Below are 21,043 nucleotides of genomic sequence, written 5' to 3'. Positions count from 1 at the left end.
TTAACTATTTGAAAATAAATTATTCTGTTAGCTATAACCTAAATATTTTTGTAAATAAAAGAGTATATACTATTTGTCTTTTTATCCTCTCATTTAAAGCCCTTTATTTCTAGTATATGATCAGTGACTCAGTTATTATTATTTTATTTTATTTTTTTGCCTTTATTGTTATCCTACTTATATATTATATATCCATGCATACTTATAATGAGTTATATATCATGCATATTTCGAGCTGTGTATATCCAAATGAAAAAAAAAAAAAAAAATTAGAGAGCTAATTACACTTTTCTATTAATTTTTAGGAGAAAAATTTAAAATCAAGGAGTGAACACCAAAACATAGATTTAATTTGTAAATTAGCACCATTTTATAATACAGATTAATTAAAAACTGGCATATTATTTAAGGAAAATAAACCATCTAGAATTAGTGGTTGAATATTTAATCTAAAAATTATTAAATACTACCGTATATCCTGGTGTAAAGTAAAGTCAACCACCAATTTTAGATTACAGGATAGTAAATTTCCTAGTTGTCACATGTAGAAGTTGACTTCTGAAATACCAAATAAAAAAAAATTCTGAAATTGAAAAACATAGAAATATTATTAAGTCTATTATTTTCTCAAGTTTAAAATATTTTTCTCTCTGGAAACTTTTTGTAAAGTGAGGAATTTAGAATCCTTTAGATGGGGGTATAGAAATTTGTTTTTGGGACCCAGTAGATAAGGAAGTATAATACATTGCAAAGTGGGATCCATATGTCAACATTCTTAATGTTATTGTATCTGACACAGATGAATCTTTAAATTTGTAGTTTTGCCTTATGATATAAAATTTTTCATATTGTTATATTTTTATGTGAAAAACTCTTGTGTAAATTATTTGAACTTTTCTTATTCTTATAATTTTTTATGTAGAAATTTAAAGTATTGTTTCTGAAAAAAAAACTTTATATGTAAAGAAATTATAGAGAGAAAAGGAAAAATTAACTGTATATAACATATTGAAATTAATTTTTGAAAAGGGTAAATTAATATAGTTATTCATATCTCTCTTATAGTTTATAATACATTACACAGATATGCAGTTCAATTATTTTGTACTTAACATGCTGGTTAATTAGGCTAAAATTAAGAAAAAAAGAGGGTTAAAAAATTAACGAAGATCTTTCTAATAAAGTAGAATGTATTAAATTTTTTATGCTTTTTTTTGTTTCCACAAATTTATAGCCTGCCCAAAATTAGCTTCTTTATTGATGGCATGACAAGGGAGTCCTCAAGAGAATCTAGTAAGGACATCCAAATGCTTAACTCCAAGCAAAGCTAATTTAAAAAAAGAATTATTTTGGGTTACAGAACCTATTTCCCCAGCTGTTGTAGTTATTGGTAGTATTCAGCAATAAAAATCAATTTCCTGAATTCAGAATACATTTAAGGGTTGTCTTGTCCTCCTATCTACATTCATCACTGATATATTTGCCAAAATCTATCATCTTCATTGATTTAAGATAAATCATTCAATCTTTTTCCAAGTGCAAGAAAAAAAGGTAACAGTTTTACTAAACAATTGACAAGGAGTAATTTTGATTCATCGCAAAAGTTCTGAAGTATGAAATTCAAATATGTGTCTGGATTTGTGTTGGAGAACTCTTGGTCTTAAGAATTATTTTCAGTTATTACTTTGTTATTTTGAAAGTTTAATGCAAGTTTTAATTAATGAAAATAAAAAAGAAGCTCTTCAATCTACTGCAGACACAGATTGCCATTGAGCTAATATCTCAATTTTAAAACTAATCTCTGTTTTGTGTCTATACAGCAATGATACAATATAGTAAGTTACAATAAGTGGACCTGAAAGATGGGCTTCATCATACTAGGCTCCATAATCAAAGGTTAAAGAGATAATATTATACTTCAATCTAGCTTATCATTGCTATGTCATTTTTTTGTTTTTTGTTTGAATGCATGTACTATGAAAATAAATCGGTCACATTTGCTATTTCAATATAATTCTATTTAAAAAAAGAGAAAGAAAGACAAGATTGCCATATAACTGGTGTCAGAGGACTATTGGGGAAAACTTTAAGGGGAAGTAGGGGGGCATCACAAGGATTCAGAATTGTTAAGCAAGCTATGGTCGGAATCGTCATAGGAAAGTAAGTGTGGCAGGTGCAAAAAAGAAAAAAGACTGAGATCATCTGAACTATTTATTGGTTAAAGATATTACTTGTGCTGTGTGTGTAGATGATATGTGATAATATTACTTAAGATATTCTAAGTTTTGACCATTGCTAGTGATGCATGCTTTGCACCGTCGGTGAGTGGATTGTGGTACTTGCTCAAATAAATCTTGATGTTGTTGGATATCCGTTCTTCAATCTGTGGGTACCTTTTACAATAAAATTTTTTTGCCGCTCTCTGTTCCTCTGTCAATCCACGTATCATGTGCATACCTGCCACCTCAGTGTTCGTAAAACGTTGCATACTCCTCTGCAGGTGATGGCAGCTCGAATGACTGTGGCAATGCATATCTGTTTTCACCAATGCTCTTGTGAACAACATCACCTAGCAGCTAACCAAGATGTTTCTATCAGAATCTGAATCCTTGTGATCTCCCATACCTCTCTTTAAGAATTGTCCTAATAATCCTGGGACACTCCGTATAACTATGTGTCTGGCAGTTGGATGAAAGAAAAAATGTATTTTTATACATTACCTAATAAAAAAAAGATTGCTGACAATATGATATTGATGTATAATTACTATTAATATTATATTAAAATTATTTGTATCAATAGTTTCGATTTACATCACAAAACTAGATGTTTAGTTTATTTTCCCTTTTAAATGAAAATACTTAAGAAATGATTATACATAAGAAGTAATTAAATATTTTGAAAAATTTCTTAAGATCTCAATTTGGTACTTTTTTTTTAAAAATAAAATTAAGTAAAATAATTTTATAAGGCAAAGATAGTTTTGACTAGTGATAACAAAGAAGTGAAAAATACAGAAGATAATAGTGTTTTATGGTATTTAATTTTAATGACTATTTAATAGAGGTATTTTATTTTAAAATTTACCTGTACTAATTGCAAATTACGTACTTTAGAATTTTTTTTATTATATTGGATTATCAGATTTTGCATTATCTGATTTCATTGATTTATTTTCATTTTCAGAATTTGTAAGGTCTTTTTTTCTCAATTTCATCCACTCTATAATCTATTCTCCTTCACACGTAACATGCATCCTTTTAGAGAAAATGGTGACCATGATTTAACATTAATAATAATAATATTAAAAAAAATTATGCAGATAAAACAGCAAAAATTGTGATTTTCAGATTTCTCTAGCAAAGCAAAAGCAACCAGCTTTTTAACTAACGAAACATGTATTTTTTATTCACATAAAATGATCAATAATTCTAAGAAATAAAGTACAAAGAGTGTTTTTTATTTTGAAGGCCCTATAATTAAGATAGCATGTTATTGAAATTTAGGAAAGATGCAATAATTGTCTCCGTGTTAAGCATCGCTTTGGAGTAGATAGAGGTGTTCGAATGAAAGTAGTAAACTTTTAATTAAATATTGAATGAAAAGTTGCTGTATCTTTACTAGAAATCTTAAATTCTATCTCTAATTATACTGTGTTATATTTATTCTTTGGTACAATATTACGTACTGCATCTTTAACATGTTTCAAAATGTTCTCTCTTTACTATATTGTTCAATTTTATTCTACTTTCTTTCAACTGTATTCATTAAAAAATTTTGAAAATTTTTTGCCAAATCTTCTTCTAAGCTCTGAAGGCAACACTTGATTTGCACAAGAATATATATAAATATTTTTTAGAGAGTTAGGGAATACTTATAAATAGTTGCTATATTGTTTTCAATTAATATTTTTTAAAAATTGGTTATGATGATTCCATGTGGAGTAAAATGCAGTTGTACCTCCCAATAAGGTATGACCTATTGGAGCCAGAATGATCTCTATTGTCCATTGTTATTTATTATTACGATCTATTTTCTAATATTTGTCTATTGATGCCCTTTATTTATCTATCGATGCCCTTTATTTAGAGGGCACATAAAACTTCAAAAATGCAATTTTATTTGAAATTTAAGTTTGCAGATTTTATTTAACTTCTTTATTAGTCTGCTTGCTACAAGTTGTGTGATTTTTCTCTAATTTTAATCTTTTTAAATAGTCTTGAAAGTAATGCTATTACTTTGCTTAAATTTATTTAAGCAATTTGAGGCTTCGAAGTCCTCAGACACACTTCTCTACAATTCATCACAGATCTCACAAGAACTGAAAATGATATAATTTTCTCTTTATTCACTTCAAAATGTTGTTTTGAATCCTATCAGTATGAGTCCAGTTAAGCGACCAATTTTCTTTCTTATTGAATCCTGTTCCTCCCAATACCAAAGGCAGTCCCTGGCTGTTAAAACATCTTTTTCTACTTTTCATTTCACTTAAAAGATTCTTTCGAATTCATTTTTATCGTACAGTGGCATGCTTTTTTCCCAAAGCCCTGTCTTCTTGAAGCGGCGCGGCAACCATCGGGGGGAAATATGTATCAAATAAAGGTATTTTTATTTTTTGTTATGTATCCCTATCTTACTTTTTTAAGCTTTTACAGTGTTCCTTAAACATGGGTCCCTTTTTAGGAGATAAATAAATTAAGGTTCCATTCAGACAAGGACTAACATAATTGACTCTTAAGTAGAGAGTGTCTCATATTTTTAGAGGTCCCTTACAAGAGGTAATACTGTAATTGTTTCAAATGTATCCATAATTGTCATCTATTCTAGAATTGTTCGAAAAACAAGGAAAATTTCTGCAAAGATAGTTACAAAAATAGACAAGAAACTCGAAACAACCAATCACTTCGTCATATCTGTAATTTTACATACAGTAATTTTAGATTTACGGTATGCAATTTCTATGGGATTTAGTTACATTATTTTGTTGGTTTTATCTGTCAATCTTATTATGATATACACTAATGTGAAAAAAATCCCAACATCAAGAAAAAATCATTGTAGACTAATGAAATTTTGGCAATGCGTTTGTCTAAGTAACACATTTAATTTATTAAAGTTTCAATATCACAGGTTGATATCACAGGTGATCTAGCAGGTTACGGCAACATGTAGACATTCTATAGAGCATGTAGGGTTACAACAGCAGTATGAGGGCGAGCGTTCAGGGCCGGCTTATGCATGTCTCGGCCCTCCCCCCCCTACCGTCTTCTAACTTCCTAACATATTTTTTCGCTAACACAACACTTTATTCATAATTACGCTGTTTTTTACTACATAGGTATATTATCACATTATTCAATAAAATTATTGAATCAAGCGAAAAGAATATAAGTAATTAATGTATGCATTTAAAATAAAATCATACAATAAGCTTAAATATTAACTCTTCTAACTTTTTTTGTTACAAAATCGTTCAAGACATCCTGAAAGTTAACCTTTTCCAATACATCATTTTCAATTGCCATTATGGCCAATGAATTTAAACGGTTATATTACTTGCGATTATATTACTGCGTTATATATGAACTAACTACCATAATATTAATATCTAATTTGAAATGCGTTCAGAAACGTACTAAAATAGCGTCGATGTAATGTACAGAGCAAGACAATCGTCATCGAAATTTCGAATTAAATTTTTACTGTTTAAGAAACATTGTTAATTTTTTTCTCTGTAGCACAGGGCCCCTGAACGTGACGGGGCCCCTAGACAGTTGCCTACAGTGCCTAATGGATAAAACGGCCCTGCGAGCGTTATTCTGTTTGGAAATACTCCTTTGAATTCTGCTTATGAATGGCAACAAAACAGGTTGGATCATCAGGTTGACATACAAATTTCCAATCAAAGTGCATGGAATAACCAGGAGAATGCTTCTGCTGTCATAGGAAATTGCTCCTCAGACCATAACTTCAGGTGTAGGTCCAGTATGTCTTGGTTGTTAGCAGGCGCTCACCCGGCCTCCTTCTAACCAATATACGGCTGTCACTGACACTAAGGCAGAACTGACTTTCATGAGAAAATACAATAGATCTCCACTCTGTCCTCTAGGGAGTTTTAACTCGATACCACTCACAACGTAAACGGCAGGGGTTTGGAATGAGTTACCGGAACTGTACTTGAAGTTACCGATTTGTTGTGTCACTGTAGTGGCAACTACAGCTCGAATTTCTGAGGCAGACGTAGTCCGGTGCACCACAGCCATACGCCGTACACCGTGGTCTTTCTTCTGAGTAGTGCTGCGGGGTCACCCAGAACCCGGTCTTCTTGAAGCAGTACCTTCCATTGAGAAATGCTACCAAGGATCATGCACAGTGGATACATTTCTTCCCATCTTTCTGCAATTTTATGGAAAGAAAACCCACCTTCTTGCAGCTCTATTACACAACAATGAGTCAGTGTCAACAGTTCAGAGTCAGTGAGCTGTTAATTGCTTCTACTTCTTCTTAAAAGCATTCATGACTAACAGCTACTCACTTTGTCAAAATTTAAACAAAAAATATTGCGTACGAACTAAAGAACACGTATTTAAAGCAACTCCGGGTTGCATGTTCACAGTGGCGCTACAAGAGCCAAACTTATCCGCCAAGCGCGAAATTTATATAGACAACTTCTTATAGTTATATAAACAAGCCTACCAAATTTAGTTTTTCTAGCACAATTCATTCTTGGTGTTGGGATTTTTTTTCCGTTAGTGTATATTACTGTGATATATATTATTATATAATGTTTACTTGTGTGCCTTATGTTGCATATATATTTCATACCTAAGCAGTTGTGTCTATGTATTTCTCTATAAACTATGNTTAATAAAGAGCGGAATTTAGAATTCTTTGGATGGGGGGTATAGAAAATTTTTTTTTGGGACCCAGCAGATAAAGAAGTATAATACATTGCAAAGTGGGATCCATATGTTAACATTCCTAATGTTATTGAATCTGACACAGATGAATCTTTAAGTTTGTAGTTTTGCCCTATGATATGAAATTTGTCATATTGTTATATTTTTATGTGAAAAACTCTTGTGTAAATTATTTGAACTTTTCTTATTCTTATAATTTTTTATGTAGAAATTTAAAGTATTGTTTCTGAAAATAAAAACTTTATATGTAAAGAAATTATAGAGAGAAAAGGAAAAATTAACTTTATATAACATATTGAAATTAATTTTTGAAAGGGGTAAATTAATATAATTATTCATATCTCTCTTATAGTTTATAATACATTATACAGATATGCAGTTCAATTATTTTGTACTTAACATGCTGGTTAATTAGGCTAAAATTAAGAAAAAGAAGAGGGTTAAAAAATTAACGAAGATCTTTCTAATAAAGTAGAATGTATTAAATTTTTTATGCTTTTTTTTGTTTCCACAAATTTATAGCCTGCCCAAACTTAGCTTCTTTATTGATGGCATGACAAGGGAGTCCTCAAGAGAATCTAGTAAGGACATCCAAATGCTAACTCCAAGCAATGCTAATTAAAAAAAAGAAAAAATTATTTTGGGTTACAGAACCTATTTCCCCAGCTGTTGTAGTTATTGGTAGTATTCAGCAATAAAAATCAATTTCCTGAATTCAGAATACATTTAAGGGTTGTCTTGTCCTCCTATCTACATTCATCACTGATATATTTGCCAAAATCTATCATCTTCATTGATTTAAGATAAATCATTCAATCTTTTTCCAAGTGCAAGAAAAAAAGGTAACAGTTTTACTAAACAATTGACAAGGAGTAATTTTGATTCATCGCAAAAGTTCTGAAGTATGAAATTCAAATATGTGTCTGGATTTGTGTTGGAGAACTCTTGGTCTTAAGAATTATTTTCAGTTATTACTTTGTTATTTTGAAAGTTTAATGCAAGTTTTAATTAATGAAAATAAAAAAGAAGCTCTTCAATCTACTGCAGAAATAGATTACCATTCAGCAGATATCTCAATTTTAAAACTAATCTGTGTTCTGTGTCTATACAGCAATGATGCAGTATAGTAAGTTACAATGAGAGGATCTGAAAGACGGGCTTCATCATACTAAGCTCCATAATCAAAGGTTAAAGAGATAATATTATACTCCAATCTAGCTTATCATTGCTATGTCATTTTTTTTTAATGCATGTACTATGAAAATAAATCGGTCACATTTGCTATTTCTATTTAAAAAAAGGGAAAGAAAGACAAGATTGCTATAACTGGTACCTATACAGGATGTCAAAGGAATATTGGGGAAAACTTTAAGGGGAGGTAGTGGGACATCACAAGGATTCTGAATTGTTAAGGATTCTGAATTGTTAAGTATGGTCGGAATCGTCATAGGAAAGTAAGTGTGGCAGGTGCAGAAAAAAAGACTGAGATCATCTGAACTATGTATTGGTTAAAGATATTACTTGTGCTGTGGTAGATGGTATGTGAAAATATTACTAAAGATGTTCTGAGTTTTGACCATTGCTAGTCATGCATGCTTTACACAATCGGTGAGTGGATTGGGGGACTTACTTAAATAAATCTGGATGTTGTTGGATATCCGTGCTTCAATCTTTGGGTTCCTTTTGCAAAAATTTTTTTTGCTGCTGTCTGTCCCTCTGTCAATCCAAGTATAATCTGCATACCTGCCAGCTCAGTGTTTCTAAAACGTTGCATATTCCTCTGCAGGCAATGGCAGCTCGAATGACTGTGGCAATGCATATCTGTTTTTACCATTGCTCTTGTGTACAGCACCACCCAGCAGCTAACCAAGATGTTTCTATGATAAACTGAATGTTTTTTTATTTCGAAGACTCTATGTGTAGCTGAATTAAGATAGCATGTTATTGAAATTTAGGAAGGAAGCAATAACTGTCTTTGTATTAAACATCACTTTGGAGTAGACAGAGGAATTCAAAAGAAAGTAGTTTAAATAATGAAAGTTTTACTTTACTTTTAATTAAATATTGAATGAAAAGTTCTAATATCTGAACTAAAAATCTGAGTAATTTTAAATTCTATCTCAAATTATGCTGTGCAATATTTATTCTTTGGTACAATATTACGTATTGCATCTTTAACACGTTCCGAAATATTCTCTTTTTACTATATTGTTCAATTTCTTTCAGCTGTATTCATTAAAAAATCTTCTTCTAAGCTCTTCTGAAGGTAATTCTTGATTTGCACAAGAATATTTATATTAGAAAGTTAGGGAATACATATAAATAGTTACTATATTGTTTTCAATTCATATTTTTTAAAATTGGTTATTATGATTCCATGTGGAGTAAAATGCAGTTGTACCTCCTAATAAGGTATGACCTATTGGTCCCAGAATGATCTGTATTGTCCATTATTATTACAAATTATTTCCTATTAGTTGTCTATTGATGTCCTTTATATAGAGGGCACATAAAATTTTAAAAATGCAATTTTATTTGAAATTTAAGTTTGCAGATTTTATTTAACTTCTTTATTAGTCTGCTGCAAGTTGTGAAATTTTTCTCTAATTTTTTTCACTATAAATAGTCTTGAAAGTAATGTTATTACTTTCTTTAAATTTATTTAAGCAATTATTTGATGCTTCAAAGTCCTTCCTAGAATTCATCACAGACCTCTCAAGAACTGAAAATGATAGAATTTTCTCTCTATTCTCTATTCCCTCTATTCCTATCAGTATCAGTCCAGTCATTTGACCACTTTTCTTTCTTATTGAATCCTGTTCTTCCCAATACCAAAGGCAGTCCCTGGCTGTTAAATCATCTTTTTCTACTTTTCATTTCACGTAAAAGATTCTTTGAATGTCAAATTCGTTTTTATCGCACAGTGGTATGCTTTTTTCCCAAAGTCCTGTCTTCTTGAAACGGAAACCATCGGGAGGAAATATATATCAAATAAAGGTATTTTTATTTTTTGTTATGTATCCCTATATTAGTTTTTTAAACTTTTCCAGTGTTCCTTAAATAGGGGTCCATTTTAGGAGATAAATAAATTAAGGTTCCATTCAGACAAGGACTAACAGAATTAACTCTTAAGTAGAGAGTGTCTCATATTTTTAGAGTTTCCCCTTGGAGGTAATACTTGGTAATTGTTTCAAATGTATCCATAATTATAATCTCTTCTAGAATTTTTTTTAAGAAAAAAGGAAAATTTCTGCAAAATATTGTTACAAAAATAGACAAGAAACCTGAAACAACCAACACTTCGTCATATCTGTAATTTTACATACAGTAATTTTAGATTTATGGTGTACAATTTTGATGGGATTTAGTTACATTATTTTCTTGGTTTTATCTGTTAATCTTATGATATACACTGATGGGAAAAAATTCCAACAATAAGGAAAAAATTATTGTAGACTAATGAAATTTCGGCAATACGTTTGCCATAGTAACATATTTAATTTATTAAAGTTGCAATATCGCAGGTTGATATCACGGGTGATCTAGCAGGCTAAGGCAACATGTAGACATTCTATAGAGCATTTAGGGTTACAACAGCAGTGTGAGGGCATGCTCTGTTTGGAAATACTCCCTTGAATTCTGCTTATGAATGGCAACAAAACAGGTTGGATCATCAGGTTGATGTACAAATTTCCAGTCAAAGTGCGCAAAATAACCAGGAGAGTGCTCCTGCTGTCATAAAAAATTGCTCCTCAGACCTTAACTTCAGGTGTAGGTCCAGTATGTCTTGGCCGTAAGCGGGCGCTCACCTGGCCTCCTTCTAACCAATATACGGCTAACGCTGACACCAAGGCAGAACCGATTTTCATGAGAAAATACAATAGATCTCCAGGAAGTTTTAACTCGATACCACTCACGACGTAAACGGCAGGGGTTTGGAATGAGTGAAATGAGAGCTACAGGGCGTCTCGCTCGGAATTGTACTTGAAGTTACCGATTTGTTATGTCACTTTAGTGGCAATTGCAGCTCGAATTTCTGAGGCAGGCGAAGTACGGTGCACCACAGCCATATGCCGTACACTGCGGTCTTCCCTCTGAGTAGTGCTGCGTGGCCACCCAGAACCCGCTTTTCTTGAAGCAGTACCTTCCATTGACCAATGCTACCAACAGTCATGGTGGATACATTTCTTCCCAGTCTTTCTGCAATTTTGCGGAAAGAAAATTTACTTTCTCGCAGCCCTATTACACGACAGTGAGTCAGTGTCAACAGTTCAGAATCAGTGAGCTGTTAATTGCTTATACGTCTTCTTAATAGCATTCATGACTAACAGCAACTCACTTTGTCAAAATTTAACAAAAACGAATGCGCGTACGATAACCGAATACGCGTACGAACGAATACGCGTACGAACTAAAGAACACGTATTTAAAGCAACCCTGGTTTGCATGTTCACAGTGGCGCTACAAGAGCCAAACTTATCCGCCAAGCGCGAAATTTGAATAGACAACATCTTATAGTTGTATAAAAAAGCTTACCAAATTTAGTTTATCTAGCACAACTCCTTCTTGGAGTTGGGATTTTTTTCCCGTCAGTGTATATTACTATGATATATACTATTATATAATGTTTACTTGTGTGCCTTATGCTGCATATATATTTCATACCTAAGCTGTTGTGTCTATGTATTTCTCTATAAACTATGACTTAAAATATTTTTATTATTTTCTTATATTTGAATAAAGTTTTATTTTAAGTATAAAAACTCTTTTTTTTTCTTTGCATTTCCTCTATATTTTCAATTGTGAATGAATAGGGAGAATCAGCTCACGTAAGTCCATTTCAGCTCTTTATTCCAAATTTTAAAAGCTATTTTTAATAATTTTAATAAATTTTACTGTTGAATGCTAATTGCACTTTAGTTTTTTATTGGCATGATTTATTGCTTGCAATAATTAACAGTTTGATTGATTGCTCTGAAATTGTCTAATTGTAAATTTCTATCTATGGAAATTGAATCTTATTAATTTTTTTTTAATTGTTTTGTGCAGATTTTTTGTTAAAGCTCATTGCTTTCAGTTTTGTTTATTTTTATGTTAATTTTTGTTTTCATTTTATAAAGTATTGTTTTTTTTAACTTATTTAAAAAATGGACTGGCTGAAATTGAGTGTATTTTTTACTTTATAAATTTTTATGTTCTTAATTTTTTTTTCAATCTTCATTTCTAAATATAGCCTCTTTGTTCTTAAAGCAATAATTTTTCCTGCCTTATTTTAGTACACTGTAATTAGAATCAGAGTGATCCATCCTCAATATTAAAGTAATTAAAGTATAGGATTGTATGATTGGTGTACACGTAGTAAGATAGAAATAATAATTTCACTTATTTTTAATATTTAATTCTCACTTAAATTTATTACTTTCTCACATATTTTGCAATTTTCCTTCAAAGCTAATTTTTGCTAATTTTCATTCAAATATTAGAATTAAATGTGCTTCTTAGTTAGTTCATTTACATATTTATTATTATTATTTTTAATTATATATTTTTTGTATTAAATACTCTTAGTACAGAATGATAAAAGCAAAGAAGAAATATTAACGTATTTCTTTGTGAACAATTATTTCAATATTGTTAAATTGGATTTTAATTTTATAAATTTCAATTTTAGAACGTTGTATACATTTCGTTTTCGACACAAAGAAATAGATGAGTATTGTACGAAAAATAATAGTGCTTGTATCTTTGTCTTTTCATATCTATTTTTTACTATTTTTTTTTTTTGTAATGGAAAAATCGAGGTACGTAAGAGCACTTCAAAAATATCACTTAAAGTACAAATAAATATCTTTTTTTTTCTTTTTTTAAAACATTTTCACTGATTATATCGAATTAAATACTTTTATTTGATTTGGATTATTTAGAGCCCCTGTCCTAATATAGTAGCCTTAGGATTATTGAAAAAGAAATAAAATTTTGCATGACGTCATGACGTTTGATAAATAAATAAAATCCATTTTTATAAATGATCTTTTAGAAATAAAAGGGAAAAAAAATGGACTTGTTGAATATTCACCTGAATTCGATTCTGTAGTTTAATTTAATTTTATTATATAATGTTATTTTATGGTTTAATTTTATTTTATAATTAAATTTTATTTTACAATTTAATTTTATTTTATAATTTAATTTTATTTTAAAGATTTAATTTTTTCTGAATCCATAGTCATATACTAATAATACTTTTTGGTTGCTTTTGGAATTTCTAACTGTTTTGAATAGTCTATATAATATAAAAACATAATGGTCTAACACAGTTTTTCTTTGCCGGTGCATTTTTATTAACCGGAAAGTTTTATAGAAGGATCCAGTTTTCCCACTTTAATTTCCGTATTGTTTTGGTTACTATCCTCATAAAATTAATAAAAGTAATAAGGTATTGTTTTCCGGCAAATAATTTTGTATCCCTAATTTAAAAGTATTTTCCTGTACTGCTAGTATTACGTTTTTGATTTTGATTGTTTTTTAAATTAAGAGTTTAAAAAACTAAAATAGTTTTTTTTATTACATCGTAATTCTACGCTACATTTTAAGATAAAGTTATTTAAATCGGATTCTAATCTTATTTACCTTTACCGTATTATTATTTTTTTGTACAAATTATATTAATATACATAAATTAAAGATATAGAGATTCGTTCAATGAATTAGAACTTTCAGCTTCATGCGCAATGTGATGAAGCGCTTGGTAAGCGATATTATATTACGGTTATAAACTTAAAAATTTTTTTTTTATCACAATGTACTTTTTAAGGCTACAGTGGACCTTTATATTGCCAAAAATTGATAAAAATTTCGGTTTTTTTTTTGGACATATTTAGACACTTGTTTCATTGCTTTTTCAACTGAATTTTTTTTTTTTTAAATTTCGTCATTTTTTGAGAAGTTATAGGGTAGTTTCGTTTTCACATTATGAAGCCACGCCCCTTTTCTTACACAAAAAGCTGTTTTTCTCAAAATTGAAATTTTGTTATGTTTCACGTATTCAAAATGTTCCAGTCGACTTTGTTTTCATCCTATTGAGATGAAATTTTTTTCTAGTTATTTATATGTATATTAGATTAAGNTGTTCTTAAAGCAATAATTTTTCCTGCCTTATTTTAGTACACTGTAATTAGAATCAGAGTGATCTCAATATTAAAGTAATTAAGGTATAGGATTGTATGATTGGTGTACACGTAGTAAGATAGAAATAATAATTTCACTTATTTTTAATATTTAATTCTCACTTAAATTTATTACTTTCTCACATATTTTGCAATTTTCCTTCAAACCTAATTTTTGCTTATTTTCATTCATATGTTAGAATTAAATGTGCTTCTTAGTTAGTTTACTTATATATTTATTATTATTATTTTTTTATTTTTAAGTTTTTATACTTTTTGTATAAAATACTCTTAGCACGGAATGATAAAAGCAAAAAAGAAATATTAACATATTTCTTTGTGAACAATTATTTCATGATTGTTAAGTTGGATTTTAATTTTATAAATTTCAATTTTAGAACGTTGTATACATTTCGTTTCCAACACAAAGAAATAGATGAGTATTGTGCAAAAAATAATAGTGCGTGTATCTTTGTCTTTTTATATATATTTTTTTTAATGGAAAAATTGAGGTACCTAAGAGCACTTCAAAAATATCATTTAAAGTACAAATATATAAATATCTTTTTTCTTCTTTTTTTGTAACATTTTCTCGGATTATATCGAATTAAATACTTTTAGTTGATTAGGATAATTGAAAAAAGAAATAAAATTTTGCATGACGTTTTATAAATAAATAAAATCCATTTTGATAAACGATCTCTTAAAAATAAAAGAAAAAAAATGGACTTGTTGACTATTCACCTGAATTCGATTCTGTAGTTTAATTTTATTTTATAATATAATGTTATTTTATGGTTTAATTTTATTTTATAATTTTATTTTATTTTAAAGATTTAATTTTTTCTGAATCCATAGTCATATACTAACAATACTTTTTGGTTGCTTTTGGAATTTCTAACTGTTTTAAATAGTTTATATAATATAAAAACATAATGGTCTAACACAGTTTTCCTTTGTTGTCTGTGCATTTTTATTAACCGGAAAGTTATATGGTAGGATCCAGTTTTCCCACTTTGATTTCCGTATTGTTTTTGTTGCTATCATCATAGAATTAATAAAAGTAATAAGGCATTGTTTTCCTGCAAATAATTTTGTATCCCTAATTTCAAAGTATTTTCCTGTACTGCTAGTATTACGTTTTTGATTTTGATTGTTTTTTAAATTAAGAGTTTAAAAAACTAAAATAGTTTTTTTTATTACATCGTAATTCTACGCTACATTTTAAGATAAAGTTATTTAAATCGGATTCTAATCTTATTTACCTTTACCGTATTATTATTTTTTTGTACAAATTATATTAATATACATAAATTAAAGATATAGAGATTCGTTCAATGAAGTAGAACTTTCAGCTTCATGCGCAATGTGATGAAGCGCTTGGTAAGCGATAATATTATATTACGGTTATAAACTTACAAAATTTTTTTATCACAATATACTTTTTAATGTTAAATGTTATTTTAAAAAAATTATCTAGAAAAATTACTTATGTTCACTAATAGAACTTAATAGAATCATAAGGGATTTATGGATCATATTTGATGGACTTGGGAAGTAGAGGCACAAGTGTAAGCGAACAGAATTCTTTTTAGTACGTATATTTTAAATGAATATGTTCAACTTTCATAGTAAAAACGGTCATATGCCAAGAAACAATAGTTATTGCAAAGCAATCATCGGGGTTGGTGTGCGGCAGCGAACAGGGGCTTAGCCCCCACGTAAATTAGTAAAAAGAAAAACATGAGATTAGAAAAAGCGACTCACTGTTTGAAAATTACATGATACTCATTTCCCGAGAAACCGATTTACAGGTCTCGAGGCCCTGCTCGCAAGCTTAGAGGCATTTCTAAACTTTTTTTTTTGCAAAATATAGATATTTATTAAAAGGTTTTATAATGACCTTTTTTTAATAGAAAATGTTATTGAAATTTTTGATATTTTTTATTAACAGTAACATTTATAGAAATAAATTATTAGTTGTAACTTGGTGGCCTTTTGAAAGTTGGGACTTGGGAGTGCATTTTTATAAATAAATCCTCAGCCAAGTGTGTGTCGCGGCACTGACCATGGAGTGCTGAAGTGCCCATAATTTCAAATCTTATACTTATTCTTTAGTAGTTGTTTAAGATTTTAAGTCATTAACGTATGTATATTTGACAGAAGCGCCACCTTTAATTTTCTTTAGATTTATTTGTTTTAATATTTCACTTTAGGTTGCGTGGCAACCTGAGATAGTTTTTGTTGTTGTTCTTTTTTGTTGTAATTTAGAATTATAATTTTTTTGGAATCCGTTTTTGTTGCTAAATTATTAGTTATTAAAAGATTAAAGTTTTATATTTGTTGTCATTCATCTGTAGAACTTGTAGTTCATTTGATTGACTTTATTTAAAAGGCGTCCGCATTATTTATTTTCATTTATTAGCGACAGTAGTAATATGTTGCTAATCAAAACGAAAGAGTTATAATATGTAGTTGATAAAGTTTCAGATATCTGTGAGATATGAGCGTCCTGTCCTAAATAAAAAAGCTATGATGTTTCTTTTTCCTTTTACTGCTTTACACCCTATAGAAATTCGGTTTTATGCAGTTGCTGTTCTTAAAAGCATACTTTGCTCAAAAAAAAAAATATTAGAAAAGAAATACGAGTAGCTATATCAAGTTTTATTTCTCGATTTTAAAAGTTAAGCATTGTTAGTTATTATTTGAAAAGTTATGCAATGAGCAGCAAGTTCACTGCATAACTTTTAGTAACCCTTGTCCGTAACCCTCTCTATATTTCTAGCTTAGCTCAAATTTAGTTAGTTATCGATGTATATTTTTAGCCATAGCAGTTTATACGATGCATGTAAAGGGTGATGAGGATGTTGAGACAGAATCCTAAAAATATTGAATTTATAAATCTTGCCAGGACTCATATTTTATCGAGATATTATAATTTTATAGATTTGCAATTACCAGCATCTAATTTATATAAATAGGCTGCTTATTTGAAAGACAGTTTCTTTTATATAATAGTGCCATTCTAATCTCTTATACTCGATTAATAATATTCTTTTTTAATTTCGGTAATTTAAATATATATTCCCTTTTTAACTAGAATTAATATACGGTGTTTTCCAGTTATAATAATGCTGTTCATACGACCATCAAGAAAGTATTTTGAGTTTCTGGTTATGTATTTACTTTCTTTTTATCACTATTCTTGATGGTTCTTTTCTGTGTATGGGTGTTTGCTGTAGAGTTCATCCGATAATTCTGATATATTCTTAGGCCAGCTGATCTCAAGTTATTCGAGCATTAGTGACGTTTAAAGAGGAAAACTGCCATAAAAATAAAAATCTTCTGCGTTTACTGACAGGATAGAATAGTCCTAAGAGGAAGAGAAAAAAATCAATGTGATAAACTACTTCTCACTTATACATTTTATCATAATCATCATAAAAATTGAGTAACGTGTGTATTTTAAACAAAATTAAAAATAACTCATAACATAACTTTATTTTACTTATTATTCAAACAATAATGCATGAAATAATTCCCCCATTGAACATTTAAATGCACCATTTTCTTTTGAAGAGCCAAAAGAAGATATTAGAATAATTTTCGTCTGTTCCACAAATGAAGTTTGAGATTAAAGAGAGGGTAATTATCAACGGTCAACTGATCATATTGATTAGATATACCAAGTTACTGTGCTTTTATTTTACTATATTTTTTTTGGAGTTGGATGGATGGATATGGGCCACAGCCAAAAAAATAATTAAGCTTGGATGTTACTGGTAATCTATCATTTACAAACTGAAACTGATTAACAGTAAAATGTTTAAATTCCAAATTGAAAAATTTTAATTGGAAAGTTCGAAAATTTAAAACGGTATTAAACGAACGAATTAAACTCAAATGATTCTATGCTTGCGTTTTGAACCGTATTTTTTAAAACAATCATTGTTCATTAGTGTCATAAACTAGATCAGTCTGACTGATTCATTGTTATTAAGAAAAAAATTTCAGACCTTAGTTTATTGTAACTATTGCAAGTTTTTGTATGCATGCAAATGATATCTTGTCTAAAAAGTTTTACAACAATCTTTCAATACGTGGTAAAAAGTTAAGAGCTCCGAAACTGTTCCAAATGTTGCAGATTTGACCAGCTCTCATCAAGGCAACTGTAACCTCTGAGTAAACCCTCTAGTACAGCGAATATAATTAAGATTTTTTCTTCTAGCGTACAGTACGTATTTAAATTGTTTCCATAAGTGTGATCTCAAATAAATTTTTTCGTTAGAAAAAGTTACTGGCGACGCTACGTCTCAAAATTTTCAGAAAATTTTCGCGTTTCTCGCTTTTGTAACACAAAAACAATTCGATGAATAAATACAAGATTTTGCTCAAATCAGGAATCTGTTTAAGGAGTATTTCTGATTATAAAATGTTATTGATATGGTTATTAAGTTTTTGCATCGCTAAACTCATTTTAGCAGAAATTATTAACAGAAACTATTGTTATTATTTTGCGCCCTCGTCCTCTTATCTCTGAATATGACTGATATTCTTTGAATTTTGTATTAGTTTGGAAAGAGTAAATTGTAAAGTAAAAAATAAAGACTAAATTGCTGAGTTAAAGTCTTCAATATTTTAATTTCACCCTCCTTTTATTTCTTTTTTTTTACCACTTTATTGGTAATCCGTCCAACTATAGGTAGAATTGGTGAAATGAACGATCAAAGCAGCAAACCTGATAAGAACTTACCATTCCCGAAAGCTTATGAGCCGTAGCGAACAGAAAATGTAGCCTTTACTAGGCGATAAAAATGAGCGTAGCAATCTGAAATTGACTGATTAAGCAGTTATGGAGGCTAGCCAAGACGGACTTTCCTTTTATCTGCTACCCTCTGGTAGTCAGAGCATGGAGCAATGGAGTGGTCATGCAATCCCACTTTCTTTATTCAATTACCATCACTTCATCTATGGAGATGGTTTCATTGGCCAGGTAACTCCGCTGCACATCTCTACTAGTTTCTGCAGTTATGAAGGTTAGCGCGTGAAAGCTAATTGTTTGGTGAGCTACTCATTGTTAAATTTAAATGAAATAAAATGAGAAGTGAGAGAAACGCATATTTTCGTAATCTTTTCTTATAAAGTTACGTACTCGAAATGTCACTGTTCGATTACGATAGTTTTTTTTAATATATTATCTAAGATTTATTTAAATACTATTACATAAGCATCACAATGGAATTTTTGTCGATTAACTGAAAGGTGTATTTGTGCTATTCCTTAGAAAAGCAAAGCAGAAACGGATTGATCTGGGTATTAAAAATCGTAGATAGAAATAGAGTGATCTTGTTCTACGTAAACTGAAAAATTCAAAGAAAAACAAGTTTTTGATTGGAACCCTCAGAGGAATAAGAAAAAGAGGGAAACTTAAAAAATACTTAGCGCAGGACTATTGTAAGCGAATTGAAAACAGTAGGAAGGACATAAAGAGAGGCAAAATATCTGGTCAGAAATAGAGTGAGATGAAAAGCTATGTTAGAAGCCCTATGCTACAATTCGGAGTAAAAAGGAATATGTATTTATGCTTTGCTTACGTAAGGTTTAAAAATCATTAAAAAACTTTTTAAGTCTCACCCATAAGTTCATTTTAAAAGACAAACGGCAGGTACAGCCAACTAGTCGACACATTTTAAAAGTCAGATCAGCTGCCCGAAGAAGGTGGCGTGTTACAAATAAAAAAGGTTTCATTTTCAAATATTTATTCAGCACTGTGTAAACCTAAATCTGCGATTAGAGACTTTTTAGCTGCTGTTGAAACAATAAAACTATTTGCTACATTTTTGTGCATTCATATAATTTATGTGTGTATTCAGCTCTATCTAATAAGAAATTTATATAAACATGAGTTTTAGAATTTAGTCTCTAATATCTTTAATTTTTTATGCCTAATTAAATAATGAACCTCAATGTCGATTTGTTTAAGATTTCGTCGTAATTGTCGATTTGTGAACTGGTACTTCTAAGAAATAGAACATCATGGTCGAATTTTCGCTTTGTTTATGGGTGGTTGACTGAATGTAAACAAGCTTCCAAAACCGGAAGAAACTTCGAAAACTTTCGGTGTATCCCTCCGCTTATGTTATGCTTACGAGGCGATGTGTTAACAGGTTTAATATTCTAAGAAGCTTTATTATTCTGATTAGTGTTTAAATTTACACGTAATTTTACCATTCATAAGAGTTTTCCGTAATTTATGAATTTTATCAGTTTCAGAACCTAAAACATATTTAACAAAATTAACATCACAGCATAAATAACATGTAAGGTTCTCTTATTTGGCTATATTTGTGTAAAATAGCACCGTTTGTTATTTTTTTGGGTAGCATCATAGAAAACTTACGGAGTCTCTCGAATTCATTTATTGCTTGTTTCGTTGAAAATTAGATTGAAGGAATGTGCTATATTGAAAACACTACAAGTATAATAATATTGGAAGGTGCGTTTTTCTAAGCTTAGGCGTAAAAATCAGTCGGAAGAGGTAACCCGGATGTCTAATGACGAATTTTAACCCCTAGCGCCATCTGTAACCATACATACCGATTTTCTAATATTTCTTTATTTTTTAAGGCAATTTTTTTATTTTATTATAAACTAGCCGCCAAAGGCGGCCAGCTGTCCACCACGCTAAAGGTTTTCACAAATAAAGTTTTTTAAAACATAGCAGGAAATCTGAAGAATAGTGGACAATTAAAGTGTTCCTGTCCTGCAATTTTGTCTTCATATCCAGTTCTGCTGCAGATGTGTTATAGCTCTTGAGGATGTTTGAAATTATATAGCTACAACGCTTAAGAAAAAAAAAACTAAAATGCTAAATACATGAAAAGAACACGAAAACGAATAAATTTTTTATGGTATCAATTTCTATTTNTTAAAAAGTTTGCAGCTGCTTACTACATG

General features: G+C 29.8%; 1 protein-coding gene across 2 annotated transcripts in view; it reads left to right on the top strand.

The window, feature by feature from the left end:
* Window positions 1-21,043, top strand: part of LOC107440391 (zinc transporter 86D) — a 47,636-nt gene that overhangs the window by 450 nt on the left and 26,143 nt on the right. The window contains exon 2 of one of the 2 annotated variants that reach the window (XM_021148826.3): window positions 11,735-11,749. The exons of the other annotated variant lie outside the window; for it this stretch is intronic. Coding sequence (XP_021004485.1) covers window positions 11,735-11,749 — 15 coding nt within the window. The remainder of the gene's footprint in view (window positions 1-11,734; window positions 11,750-21,043) is intronic. 2 annotated transcript variants of the gene reach the window in all.

This window comes from Parasteatoda tepidariorum, chromosome 4, assembly GCF_043381705.1.
Source record: "Parasteatoda tepidariorum isolate YZ-2023 chromosome 4, CAS_Ptep_4.0, whole genome shotgun sequence".
Lineage (NCBI taxonomy): Eukaryota > Metazoa > Arthropoda > Arachnida > Araneae > Theridiidae > Parasteatoda > Parasteatoda tepidariorum.
The sequence above is the reverse complement of the archived record's forward strand: the minus strand, read 5'-3'. Positions and strand labels throughout refer to the sequence as shown.